The following is a 13855-nucleotide window of genomic DNA, read 5'->3' as shown; positions in this document are numbered from 1 at the left end:
TGGGTTTCCTCCAGGCACTCCGGTTTCCTCCCACATTCCAAAAACATGCATGTCAGGTTAATTGGCCGGTCCAAATTGTCCCTAGGTGTGAATGAGCGCGTGAGTGTTCTGTTTCTGTGTGCCCTGTGACTGGCTGGCAACCAGTTCAGAGTGTCCCCTGCCCACTGCCCGAAGATAGCTGGGATGGGCTCCAGCACCCCGCGACCCTACTGAGGATAAGCGGTGCAGATAATGGATGGATGGATGTTAATTGTTATACACATGCTATGAACTTTTGCAACGATATCTATAGTATTTTATAAGTATTTTATACGTTTTCTGATCACTTCAATTTGAGTATGCCAAATTACAGTTTTTGTATTGGGGAAAAAAAAGAATAAATGTTAGAGTCAGTGTTTTTAAGACCAATCTTGTCTCGCCCATTTTGGGTCTAATCTGGATCCTCTGGGTCACTGGTAACAGATGACAACGTAATCGTAGATTGCGAATACTGTATTGTGGCAGTATTCTACATGGTTTATCTTGTTGTGAGTGAATAGGTGCAGTGTTGTGTTTGGAAGGTTTATTATCAATTGATAAGGGGAATTGCAATCATTAATAAGGGGAACAATTAGCTGAGTTACAATGCAGTCGCTACATTATGGTGATGAATAAACCTCATTTTTTTTGTCATGTCGCTCTAAATTTAAAGTTATTTTATTTATCTTTGATTTAATATTATCTATTTTTGTACTAGAAGCCTTAACTTATTATTTAGAACGGTGGTATTTCATATTGTTTTTAATTTTCTTGCACTTTATGATTATTTTGTGTATTTTACATGTTACAATGACAACAAGTTCTATTCTATTCTATTCTATTCCATTCTATTTTATGCATTTTATCTCTCCCTAATATTGACAATGCTGCCAGTTTCTATATGGTTACTGTGCCCCATGAAATGACATTTGTTCTTATTGTGCAATTGTTGTGTCATTTATTACTATTTTGCGTTTGTCACTCCTGGTTGTTCATGTCACTTGCAGTTACTCTGTAGTTAATTCGACCATTATAAGGTTATTTTACCAGTTGTTATGCCCTTTGATTCTTTTTAACCACGATGCAATTGTTGCGGTCCCCGTGATTATGATGTAATAGCTTAAAACAGGGGGGAGCAAACTTTTTAAGTTAGGGGCCACATTGGGTTAAAAAGTTTTTAATGTTTGTATCTGCTATATATATAGTATCGATTTCGATTTTTCAGCAATGCATGAGGAAAAGCGAAGGGACATTGGAAAAGAGTCAAGTCAAGTCAAGTCATTTTTATTTGTATAGTCCTAAATCACGAAGGGTCAAATAAAAGTGATAGTTTATTTTTTACTATTTTGTGTATTTTCACCATTTTTGTTTGGCAGGCTGGATTAATAAGGCTGATGGGCCACATGTGGCCTGTGGACCTTAGTTTGCCCACCCCTGCTATATAATGATATTTTTGTAGGTTGCCTTGGAATTCTAATAAATGGTAAATGGTCTGCATTTCTATAGCGCTTTTCAAGTCAATGAAGACCTCCCAAAGCACTTTACAATGTGCTTCACACTTACCCATTCACACACACACTCACACACCAATAGCGGCCATGCAGCCATGCAAGGCGCCGACCTGCTTATTGGGGGCATTAGAGATTCAGTGTCTTGCCCATGGACACTTCGACATATAACAGTATTGAATGGGTCTCTCATGGTAGTTCTAGTCATTTTATTTTATTATATGGGCTCGTGGATTGCTGTAACTGAATGTTGGGTGTATTTCGAGCATTCTTGACCATGTTTTTATACCATACAAGGGGTCTTTCCGTTTAATCATTTGAAGTTGTGCATCCATCTGCCCAAGGTGCTCCATTAAGGTTTCCTTATCAAGTGTTTTTGCAAGACCATTCGAATTCAGCCCCGCTCTCAACTGTCACTTTGTCTTTTTGTTTATGACGGCTATTGTTTGACTGCCTTTGACCCTCTCACAATTAAGTGGTGATGTTTTTAATACCACTAGGGCAGGGTGTCAAACTCATTTGAACTGGGGGCGACATGTTAAAAGAAAAATCTCAGGGGGCTGGACTAGTAGATTAAAAAGGAAGAATGAAAGAAAAAGGAGAGAAAAAAGGGGCTGAGAGAAAGAAGCAAAGAAAGAGAGAAAGAGAGAGAGAAAGAGAGAGAGAGAAATAGTGAGAGAAGAAAGAGGAAAAAGAGAGAAGAAAGAATATAAATAATGAGAGAAAGAATGAGAAAGAGAGAGCGAGAAAGAGAGAGAAAGAAAGAAAAAAGACAGAGGAAGAAAGGAAGAGCCACAGAAAGATCGAGAAAGAAAGAGCGAGAAAGAGAGAGAGGAATATAGACAGAGAGATAGAATAAGAAAGAGAAAGAGAGAGAAGATGAGAGAGACAAAGAGAGAAACAAAGAGAGAAACAAAGAGAGAGACAGAGAGAGTGAGAGAGAGAGAAAGAGAAACCAAAGAAAAAAAGAGGAAGAAAGTTAAAGCAACATAGCTCCAGTGTCGATCCGGCCCACCGGCCGCCTGTTTGACACCTGGGCTTTAGAGGGAGCTCATATAATTGCACCACTTGTATCATAATTTTCTAAACGATTCGTGTCTCATTATTGTTACCATCTCCAGAACTGAGCGAGCCCTCTTTGTGGAAAGCATACTTTCCCGACCCAGTGACCCAATGAGGGCCTTCTGAGGGGCCACGAGGCTTACCTTTGAATAGCGGCGCGATGTTCCATACGTTGATGCTTCCCGCCTTCATGAACTGACCCAGCGAGATCTCCAGAAAGAAAATGGGCACCCCACCCACAAATACGATCAACAGGTACGGGATCAGGAAGACGCCTGGCCGGAAAAAAAAGGAAAAGTGTTACTGGGTGACTGTCAAAATACCATTAACCTACCACTGTTGGTCATGTATGCTTTTACTTCTTAACCATACTGGGCAACTCAAAAGAAAGACAGACGCTAAAATAACTGTAGACCTAAATTTATAGTAAGTGTATTAGTAGTGTTTGCATTGTTAAGAAGAAGTCAGATGAATTCGTTTTCAAATGAACAAAAATAATCTTTTTGTGTGTTAGAAAAAATAAATACAAAGTCTGGCAGGGGCCTTGATTTTTCGACAAGCAGTCACATGTTTAAGACCAGATAAGGACAGTAATATAAAAATGAGGACAGGGATATGAAAATGATTAGGAAAGTATTACTGATATGTAAAAATCTTTAACAGGGGCGTAAAAATAACACACCCAAGAGGTAAAATAGAAAATAAATGCTAATCGCTACATCTAGTTAGTTGAAACGTGTGCATAATACACAATGGCACAAATCAAAGATTGGATGCAGCTGCTTGGAGTAGCTGGCGGTCGGGAGCTAGAGCACCCAAATTGGACGCCAGATGGCGTTAGAGACCCCATGAAAGCAGAAGTTTATCGATTTTGTTGGAATTTATCCAGGGTGACTTGACACAAAACCCAGCTAAAGACAATCGCGGAGGCCTAAAATACAACTGTGTACATTTTCAAGTAAATGGGTTTAGCCGTTTCGGAGCCTATAAATCACATAAAACACACACGCACGCACACAGTTCGAGATTCATAAAGTTGTCTAATTTTAGATTTGGAGTTGATGTTCATGATAATCTCTCGGTCAGCATTTACAGCGACGGGATCACGTCACGCACACACGATTGGCAGAGAACAGAAAGTGAGAAGTGCTAGCACACTAAGCCACAGCGACTGCTACAGTTAGCAAGATAATCTGGCTAATCCCAGCTCAATCACTGTGCTAATTGAGTTTTTGCTTCTATTTTGAGGAACGCACTATTTACAAACGAAAATCAACAGAGTACATTCTTACTGCAGTCCTGAGAGAAGCAAAGTCAGCCAATGAAAGTGCTAAATCTCAGTCCATGTTGTTGGGGCACACTGCATATAATCTTTTTACCACCCACTATTACATCGCCATAAAAATATTTCAATTCCCTGGTGGGTCTTAGAATTTAATTCCAGGTTAAACCTAGCGTTCACGTTACACTTCTTCCTCAAGGCCCTGGCAGCTGAGCGACAGCGAGAGTGCAAGTCGTCGATTGATAAAAATAGAAAACTTGGTTTCCCGGATTGCAACTGAGACGCCAGAGTATCTACTGTTTTATTTTTGACGGATTGCCAGAGTGTTACCAACATTCATTCATTCAATTTTTCGCACCGCTTATCTTCAGTAGGGTCACAGGGGTGCGAGAGCCCATCCCAGCTGTCTTCGGGCAGTGGGCAGGGGACACCCTGAACTGTTTGCCAGCCAGTCGAAGGGCACACAGAGACAGACAACTCACTCGCTCATTCACGTATAGGGACCATTTGGACCGGCCAATTAACCTGTTATGCATGTTTTTGGAGTGCCCGGAGGAAACCCACGCAAGCACGGGGAGAACATGCAAACACCACACAGCAAGGTTCGATTTCATGACCTCAGAATTGTGCCGCCCACGCGCTAACCACTGCGCTGCCAGGCCGCCCCTCAGACATCATTATATTAGTTATTTGTGCCTCCTCCTCGGCTGGATAACAACACAATGACAGGTTGAAAGTCATCTCTTTAGGCGTTTGCTTTATTGGCCTGTCTATAGAAAATCTGCTATTCGTAGCTAAAAAAAGGATGTCTGTATTGTCCCAAGTCAACTATTCTGAGTGTCGTGTGGGAACCCAAAAAGTGTTGTAAAGCAATCGACTCTGTCAACCCGACCTGTGTCACTGACATCGTTTTTTTATCTGTGATTTGATGCCAACGAGTGGATGATTGATAGATGCAAACAAACATCCCTGTGAACGGCCATCAAAGTGATTGCCCGACTGTGTCAAACCCTCCCTGCCAGCGGAGGCGCTGATCGCCAATTCCACCCATCGACACCTGGGGGTCGGCCTATAGGATTAAAGGATTATCATCAACTAGCGCTTTAACCGTGGCACACGTGGCGTCAGGGATGACTGCGTCACGCTTGTACACTCTGAAAATAACCCACGCCTTCCGATTGTAACGCGCTGCGCCTGGTCACTGCAATGATAGCCGGAGAAGGATGGGGCAGGGCATGTGATGTAACCTGACTGATGACTCAACCAAAAAGCATCGGGATCCTGGAATCCCTCTCAAAACTTACAAAACTCTTAATCGCAGACCTGAGTCAAACTACCATTTCTTTCTGAATCAAAAAGGTGTGGCACAGCAGCTGAACGATTTTATGACTGAGAATAATCTTTTTGAGTTTATGCAGTCAGAGTTAAGGGCTAATCACTCTACTGAGACAGTCACCAACGATCTTCTCCTGGCAATGTACTCTAGCGCTTCATCACTGCTGCTGCTGCTGGACCTCATTGCTGCCTTTAATACCGTGGACCATAGTATCTTACTCGATCGGCTGGAACATGGATTAGTCCCTCAGGAACTGTCCTCTCATGGTTCAGATCCTACCTCTCAGATAGGACACATTGTGTTAAATATGGGGAAATGACATCTGAGCCCTTTATTGTTAGCTGTGGTGTTCCGCAGGGCTCAGTCCCTGGTCCTCTTCTTTTAGGCATTTATATGCTTCCGTTAAGTAATATTGTTCGCGCCACTTATTTACACCAGCTTGGTAGCCTAGATGGAAGGGCGCCCGCTCCGAGACTGGGAGGTCGCTGGTTCAAGCCTCGGCTGAGTCATGATTAAGACTTACAACATTGGTACTCATTACCTACCTGGCATTAAGGGTTGGAATTGGGGGGGTTGGTCACCTAATGAAGCAGTTGGGTCTAAAATGGCGGCGCCCTGTTTGGCTCGCTACAGTTTAACTGTACGGGTCAGGTGTATCGACATTTCGTTCTGTGGGCATGGTTACAAAGAATGACAATAAAAGTAAATTATATTCTTCTATTAAGTATGAGAACAAAACTTTGCCTAGAACACCCGTAACCTTTTCGACTAATCAACATGTAAAACACTATGGCTCGCTTGCTTGTATGTCTTTCTCAGATGATGTTACCTCTCAGGATGACAAAGACAAGTTTTCAAAAAGCATTATCTCGGAATTTACTGATGAAATATACATCGATTTTATGCAACATGCATGTACAATTTCATCACATTTTGCCCGTTTAAACATTTAGGAATACCTTTAAAGACAAAGAAAGAGGGGGAAAAAACACGAAACAGGGCTCACAAAGGTTCAAGCTGACATGACCACCCGTTGAGTTATTAATCACAGTGTGACCTTCAAAAGGTGTTTGACTTTCAAACATCACCAAAGTCAGCAGGCTTCCAGTGACGCACTGAAACTTTAAAGCTTCGTTCAAGGGACCTCCATGTGCTTAACAACGATAAGGGTGAAGGTGAGTTGTTGCTTTTTGGTTGGAGACTGCAGTTAAAACAAATACGCTCGCACATGAATAACACACTCACACAAATTGAGAAATAAAAGTGTCAGCCTGTTCTACAACCCGTGAGAGAGAGCGGACCTTTTTGCACAAAGACCACCAACCCCCCACAGTTCACCTTCATCACTTCTCGTCGTCCTTCATCCGAACAGCGCCACTGAGTCAGCAGTTACTGAGTGCGTGAACGTAACGCTTGCACGGCCGCGTGCAATATATTTCGTGTTCGGAAAGCCACGTGTGATGCAATGCCTATTGTACGATGCCATACTTTTGCAACAAACGTTTTTCCGTATCAGTAAAACAACAGTGACCAGAAGATGAAGCTTCTGATAGGGCTGCGCATCGATAACCGGTTCTACAGTTAATCTATACCTTGGAATCGGTGGTAAAAATCAATTTTGGTTCCACTATCGATTCCGCCCGGGCTGCGGTGCTAACATACAGAAACAAACGCAACCCCATGCAGGTGACGTTTCCACATGCTATTTTTTGTCTCTGCTCGACAAATCCTGCAGAGATGTCACCGGCTCGCAGTAAACGGTCAATGGTGTGGCTGTGTTTCGCTCCAAAAGACAATGCAGGAATATGCCATATTTTCAAAAAATCCATCTCAGCGAAAGAGGGGTAACACTACCAACATGCTCCAACACCTAGCTGGACAACATGGCAGTAACCTCAAAAGAATGCAGCGTGTTTCAGGTGCTTCGAAGACAGGAGGACAGTGTAGCCACAGAAGGTAAACAACATAGCTGGCCTGCTAACAGTTAGCTAGCTATGTTAGCTTTCAGTTTTAGCTTTTAGTCTTGACATGAGGTTAATTTAGCGCCACTGTGTGTATTCATCTCTCACTTCTGAATACATTTTTTTACACATGTAATTTAGATGACCCGATTGGCAGTCAGAATCAGGCTGCAGGTACAGCAGAGGCCCCTCGTCCAGCAGACCAGACCCTCTTTAAATTATTTTTGTATTAATAAAACCTTTTGTACTATATCTGTAGTCACATAGTACGTATTTTTCCGCAGTGAGAATCGACAAGATAATCGATAAGGAACTGCTTCGATAAGGAATCGGCATCACTAAAACTTTATCAATACACGGCCCCAGTTGCTAAATCAGATCAGGAGGTTTCTCCTGCTACAGCTAACCATGGAATTCAGTACTATCCGTTTCATGTAGTGGAGCAAACCCTTACCCCCCAAAAAATGGCTTAGAAAGGATGGGTGCCGCCAGGCTCTACTTGCCCAAGGCACACCACAAGAAGTGCTGCCCCGATACACTCTGGCGCTATAGGGATCCGTGAACTGTGAGCGAGTACATTTATGTGTCGGCGCATGTTTCAGAGTGTATTTTTGTGCGCAAGAGCGAGCACACGCGTGTGATCTTGTACACGTATATTTCAATGCATGTGTATTTTTACATCATGAGTGTCTCATGTACAAGTGGTTTAGTAGGGGTGTTCAAGTTTCTAAGATACTTTGCAGTGTCTGAAACTCTTGACAAAAAGTTACTGGACAGCAGGGCAGACAACTCTGAAAAGTTGCCTGCCCAGCCATAAAGTTGCCTGCCCCATTTTTCACAACAAAACCACTCGTCACAAAAGAACCCATTGTTGCAAAGTATTAAGGGTTGAAAATCAGAATATATAACAGAACAACACTTAAAATTATTATAGATCTACTTACAGCATTCATTACATCTATATGACATCGCTGTTTTCCGTCTGCTATCAGTATGTACAGGTATTTACTCATCTTCATTCATGCAATGTTTGCGTTTTGTCGTCTGCTACAAGTCACGTAAACTCATTCCACCATGCTTTTAATGTATGTTTACGTTTTGTAGCATCATGAATTTTGTTAGCTTCTTTTGAATCTTTCTTCAGGGGCTGATTCCTAACCACTGATCCATTTATCTTGTGTTCTCTGTGCGTCTACTTTAGAAAATGATATGCAAAAGCATGACCTTACCGAAATTTCCAAACCAAACTAAGATTTTGAAATCGGAATAAAGCAAACGTCTGATTTGAAAGAAAAATCTGTCGTTTTTTGTTTTTTTTTCCCTTGAAAAAGTTGTTGGACAACCGGGCGGAGATGTTTTGTAAGTTCTACGCCCGACATAAATGATGCACGCCCCGGGTGTCCGGGCAGACGTTAATTCAGACACTGTACTTTGTCAATCTGTCAATCAAGTGGCAGAACAAAACAAACTAATGGTGGGCGGGGTTAAAGGCTACTTGAAATTCAACGCTTGTAAAAGACATATTGGCTGCAAATCAAGGTCTTAAAATCTATTTTGATCTGAGAATATGTAATGTCTAGTTCTATTTTATATGCTCATCACCATAAAACAGCCTTAGGGGTTTATTGTGTCATAACTCTTTTCTCCAGGGATGTGTGAGACAAAACACCCTGCAGGCCAAATATCTGCACACACGTCAAAGGTTTCTAGGGTGCGTTTTTTGCTTCAAGACTTAAAAATTCAACTTAAAGCACTTTCATGTCATCTCTGCTTCCTTCGACAATTCTTTCTTAGGAAAAAGTTCAACTGAAAATACAGTTCTTTGTTTTTATGTAAAGGTTTTCTTGAAAAAAAAATGCAATTTGATTGTGGTGACAATCATATACATTATTTTGGGGGTTTAGTGTTTTTTTTTCATTGTTTATTTTATTTTTTATTTGACTTTTTTTCTGATTCGACTACAATTGCTGTAATCATATACTCTTTATTCATTTCATCTTAAAACCTTTCCCCAGAAATATTTTAATGGGGCCTGACAACTTATTTCGATTGGTGAATGTTTTTTCCTTTCCCAAAAAAAGTACAATCACATTTTGGCAAGACAGTCTAGCTTAATTGAGAAAAAGTGTTTCTTGTTTTATTTCAATTATTGTGTCTTGCTGGAAAATAAGACATAATTCCGTTAATAATATACAGTACGGGCAGCACGGCGGCGCAGTGGTTAGCGCGTGTGCGGCACAGTTCTGAGGTCACGTGTTCAAATCCAGCTACCGGAATTCCTGTGAGGAGTTTGTATGTTCTCCCTGTGCTTGCGTGGGTTTCCTCCGGGCACTCCGGTTTCCTCCCACATTCCAAAAACATGGATTTCAGGTGAATTGGCCGGTCCAAATTGTCCCTAGGTGCGAATGAGCGAGCGAGTTGTCTGTCCCTGTGTGTCCTGCGATTGGCTGGCAACCAGTTCAGGGTGTCCCTTGCCCACTGCCAGAAGATAGCTGGGATGGGCTCCAGCACCCCCGCGACCCTACTGAGGATAAGCGGTGCAGATAATGGATGGATGGATATACAGTATTGTACGTAGTTTTTTGCTATGCAGTGACAACATTCATCTAGATACTTATTTAATTGATGGTAAATGGTCTGCATATATATAGCGCTTTTCAAGTCAATGAAGACCTCCCAAAGCGCTTTACAATGTGCTTTACACTTACCTATTCTCATACACACTCACACACCAATAGGGAGTCAGCCATGCAAGGCACCTACCTGCAGGGATTAAGTGTCTTGCCCAAGGACACTTCGACAAATAACACGGAGGATCTGGGAATTGAACCTGCGACCTCTTGATCCCTGAGCTAATGCTAATTATATCTGTATGTCTTTATAAGAGAAATATTTCTGGTAAAATTATGATTATTTCTGTTATTTTCCCTGCGAAACAATGCAGAGAGAGGCTAAAAAAAATAAGTGTCAAAAAATGGCTTGCAGTTTTAATATGTCCACTAGATGTCGCCAAAACAAAGCACCACTCCCAAGCTGTTTTTGCTGACTACCATTAATCAACCAGAGAACATTGAGGAAACCTATCCCTTTGTTGGTTTGATTAGAACGAGTCAAAGACACGCTGTTTAAAGCAATATGTTGCAGAGGTTTAGAGAAGCTTAAGCTCCTTTTTATACTAAATATCGAATCAAACAGCAAAGCTCCCATATTCAGGTAAACATTATCGTAAAAAAATAAAAAGCAGAAAGACTTTTAAATATTTGAAGATAGGCAGTATTGTTTGAGGTGTCCTTTAAAAGTTGAAAGAAGAATATTTTCTCTATTAAGTTGTGTTAACAATTCTCAACTGAGTTCACAGAGCCTTTGTATTTGTTTTTCCACAGCACTTTCCTGCTTTTATCTTACCCTTATCAGAGCTATTAGGGATTCACAAACAATAGGAAGCTGGACAGGGGGCATGGAGAGGTGGAGAGATATTTGATGCCTGTGTTGCGGTTTTCTGTGTAGCATTAAAATGGTGAGAGTAAGAAATGGCCTGCTTCAAGTAAAGTATGAACACTAACCCGAATCCCCAAAAAGATGAAAAAAGAAGAGTTTATTCAGGCGGTTTTAAGGAATGCGCATACTTGCATGTGCACACAAGCAGCTTGACAAAGGCTGCAATTATGATTTAAGCCAGAAGATGGCATTTTTAAGTACAATTTTTTTCAAATTCTGCACAGCACCTTTAAATAATTCCTTTAAACTAGTGTTTGTGAGAATGAGCGAGCGAATTGTCTTTCCCTGTGTGCCCTGTGACCGTCTGGCAACCAGTTCAGGGTGTCCCCTGCCCACTGCCCGGAGATGGCTGGGATGGGCTCCAGCACCCCCACGACCCTACTGAGGATAAGCGGTCCAGATAATGGATGGATGATGGATAGTGTTTGTGAGTCATTTTTGTACCTTTCCAGTCTGCATGAGTTTCCTTGCGTTATATAAACTATAGTTAAAATGAATTCAATTGTTGTTTTGATTTTGTTTTTTGTTTTTTACAAATGCACAATCATACACAACCAGAAATTAAATCCTAGTGAAGGAAAAAACTCTCAATGGTTGCTTTATGATCAAAACTTACATCCCTAAATCATAATTTAATCGTGAGCCTACGAAAAGACCCCCACCCTTCCAGCTAAGGCACACTTTGTATGCCATTAATCTACTAGTCTGGCCTCGTAAGAATGTCCCACAAGCTAAATGAGTTTGACACCCCTGACTTAATGTATATATGAATCTTTCAAAGTTTCCACTTTCCTCTCACCTCCTCCATTTTTGTAGCACAGGTATGGGAACCTCCACACGTTCCCAAGTCCTACTGCGAAGCCCACGCAGGACATGATGAAGTCCATCTGCCTGCTCCATGTCTCGCGCTCCTGACGCACCGGTGGCGGCACGCCCACTATTACCAAACCGCCTTTCTTGCCCTCTGGTCCGCATCCATCCGTCCCGGGTCCGTCTGGCCCGGCCGAAGGCGTCATGACCCCTCCACCGAGCCCTAAAGGACTCCTCCTGCCCTCCTCCGGGGGCAGCATCGAGCAGGTGGAGGGTAGGGGAGGCGCAGCCTGGCTGTCCATCAATCCAAAAGGCGCACAGCCCAAAATATCCTAAAGCTTCTTTTTTTCTTTTTTTCTCTCTCGCCTATCGAGTGGAGCCGTCAAGCAAATAAAAATGAATGGGGTTCCAAAAGTATTCAAGGCAAACTGAAAGGTCCGGAAGATTCCGACGACGACGTTCAGAAACAATCCACAAAACACTTGAACGTCAGCTTGAAGAATCTCATCGGCGGGCAGACTGCGCGGAGGGAGGGGTGTGGGGGGGTCGCTGCACGACGAGCATGGGGTCGCCGAGTCCTCCTTGCAGTCCCAACGGGGCACCTGCTGGAGGAGGGTGAGGGTCGTCTTCGTGTAAAGGAGCGCAAGTTCGTGTGGGGGATGTTGCCTGATCCTGCACTTGATCCTGTCAGCTTCTCGGTGGACGGCGCGCGCCTTTTAAAGGAGATGCTGCTCTGGCTGACGTCACAGCGCATTCAGCGCCCCCCCTCTTTTGTTCTGACGTCACAGGCGTGGGTCTCCCTAGTGGGGCGCAACTCGAATGAATCAGCCTCATTAATGAAAATGGCGCGAGAGAGTTGACACTCGCTAGTTATGTATGGGTACACACAAACAAACGGACGCATGCGCGCAATGAACGTTTGCATAAAAACACACAAATAGAACTTTCATAAACCCGTCCGATTAACTTAATTCGAGGGACCCGTGCGTACAATAACGGGTGTAATAATAACTTTGGTTTTATTGAAATCCCTCCTGAAATATGTGTATAGTTTTGGGTAAGTGTCCTGCAATGATGAGTCCAACAGTGCCACCTGCTGGTATGAGGTAGGGTTTGTTTTAGCTTTTGACATGTGACCGGAAGGCGGGGTTTTGTTGGCAGTCTACAGAGCGAGCTGCCAACGGTAAGCACATCTTTTGGTGCTCCACAAAAAAAGTTAATTTTACACATTATAACCACAGCTGACAAATCTCTCAATATGCACAGTAATGTGATTGATGTTGTCAAGCTGTTTGGATTTAATTTCGTTTTGTTTCTGTTGTGCAAAATGTTAATTCCCCTTAGAGATCAAAGAGATCAAAGCCAGCAGAGAAGCTAATGTTTTGACTCATTTCATCTGCAGGTAAATTGTATCCGTTTTTATACTCATTTTTGTTAATATTTCTATTTTCTCATATATACGTATAAAAAGGATGATGTTGGTTAAAATTCAGACTAAAGAAAAATATGTTGAATTCATTGTAAACGTTAAAAAAAACACTATACACACAAATACAAAGTTTCATAAACCCGTCCGATTAACTTAATTCGAGGGACCCGTGTGTACAAAACACACACTTCGGCGCGCTTCGGCTGAAGTACGCAGCTTAGGTTTACTTCGGGCTCCGTCCCTCAAATAAAATGAGCAGTTTGGCGCCAAAGTACACACTTCGGCTAAAGTACGTAGCTTTTGGTTTACTTCAGGGTCGATCCCTCAAATAAAGTGTGCAGTTCGGCGCCGAAGTACGTGTGGCGCCGAAATGAACACTTTGGCGCCAAAATGTACATTCCTGCAAAGTGCAGCTAAATGAAACTGAACCAAATGCATACCTGTCAACCTGTACGGTTTTGCCGTACAAAGTACGTTTTTTATGCATTTTAAGACGAGTACGACGTACAAGGAAATCTGTTCGGAAAACGCAAATTTGTCAATTATGGGTACCATCCGGTAAACACCGACTATCATGAAACGACAAATCAATCAAGTCTAACGAGGTCGCCGCGAAAGCCTCTATCTCGGTATCGTTTTTTTTTCCGTTGCAAACGAAGCGAGCGGTTTGATGCTACTGTGCCAAACGTCTGCCGCCTGGAGATTTCCCATCATGCATCATTCCGAAAAAAAGAAGATGTACGATTATTTTGTATTTTGTACGGGAAAATACGAAAGTTTGTACGAGCATGGAGCCATGGAGCTTGACAGGTACGCAAATGGCACCGAAAATAAAATAATATTTTGCAGATTACGAGATGCAAATAGTGAAATATTTGGTCAAAAAGCAGAAGAAAGTTTGTCAAGCCTGTAAGTTATTGGCGAGAAGCGGAAATTACGTCTGAGGTGGAA

General features: G+C 42.3%; 1 protein-coding gene across 1 annotated transcript in view; it reads right to left on the bottom strand.

The window, feature by feature from the left end:
• The window catches only part of slc6a8 (solute carrier family 6 member 8), a 42752-nt gene extending 30517 nt beyond the window's left edge, over window positions 1-12235 (bottom strand). The window contains exons 1-2 of the mRNA XM_088331015.1: window positions 11465-12235; window positions 2732-2863 (exon numbers count right to left, since the gene is read on the bottom strand). Coding sequence (XP_088187141.1) covers window positions 2732-2863; window positions 11465-11777 — 445 coding nt within the window. The 5' untranslated portion in view covers window positions 11778-12235. The remainder of the gene's footprint in view (window positions 1-2731; window positions 2864-11464) is intronic.
• Window positions 12236-13855: the final 1620 nt, after the last annotated feature.

This window comes from Urocampus carinirostris, chromosome 3, assembly GCF_059441175.1.
Source record: "Urocampus carinirostris isolate Australia breed hairy pipefish chromosome 3, RoL_Ucar_1.0, whole genome shotgun sequence".
NCBI lineage: Eukaryota > Metazoa > Chordata > Actinopteri > Syngnathiformes > Syngnathidae > Urocampus > Urocampus carinirostris.
The sequence above is the reverse complement of the archived record's forward strand: the minus strand, read 5'-3'. Positions and strand labels throughout refer to the sequence as shown.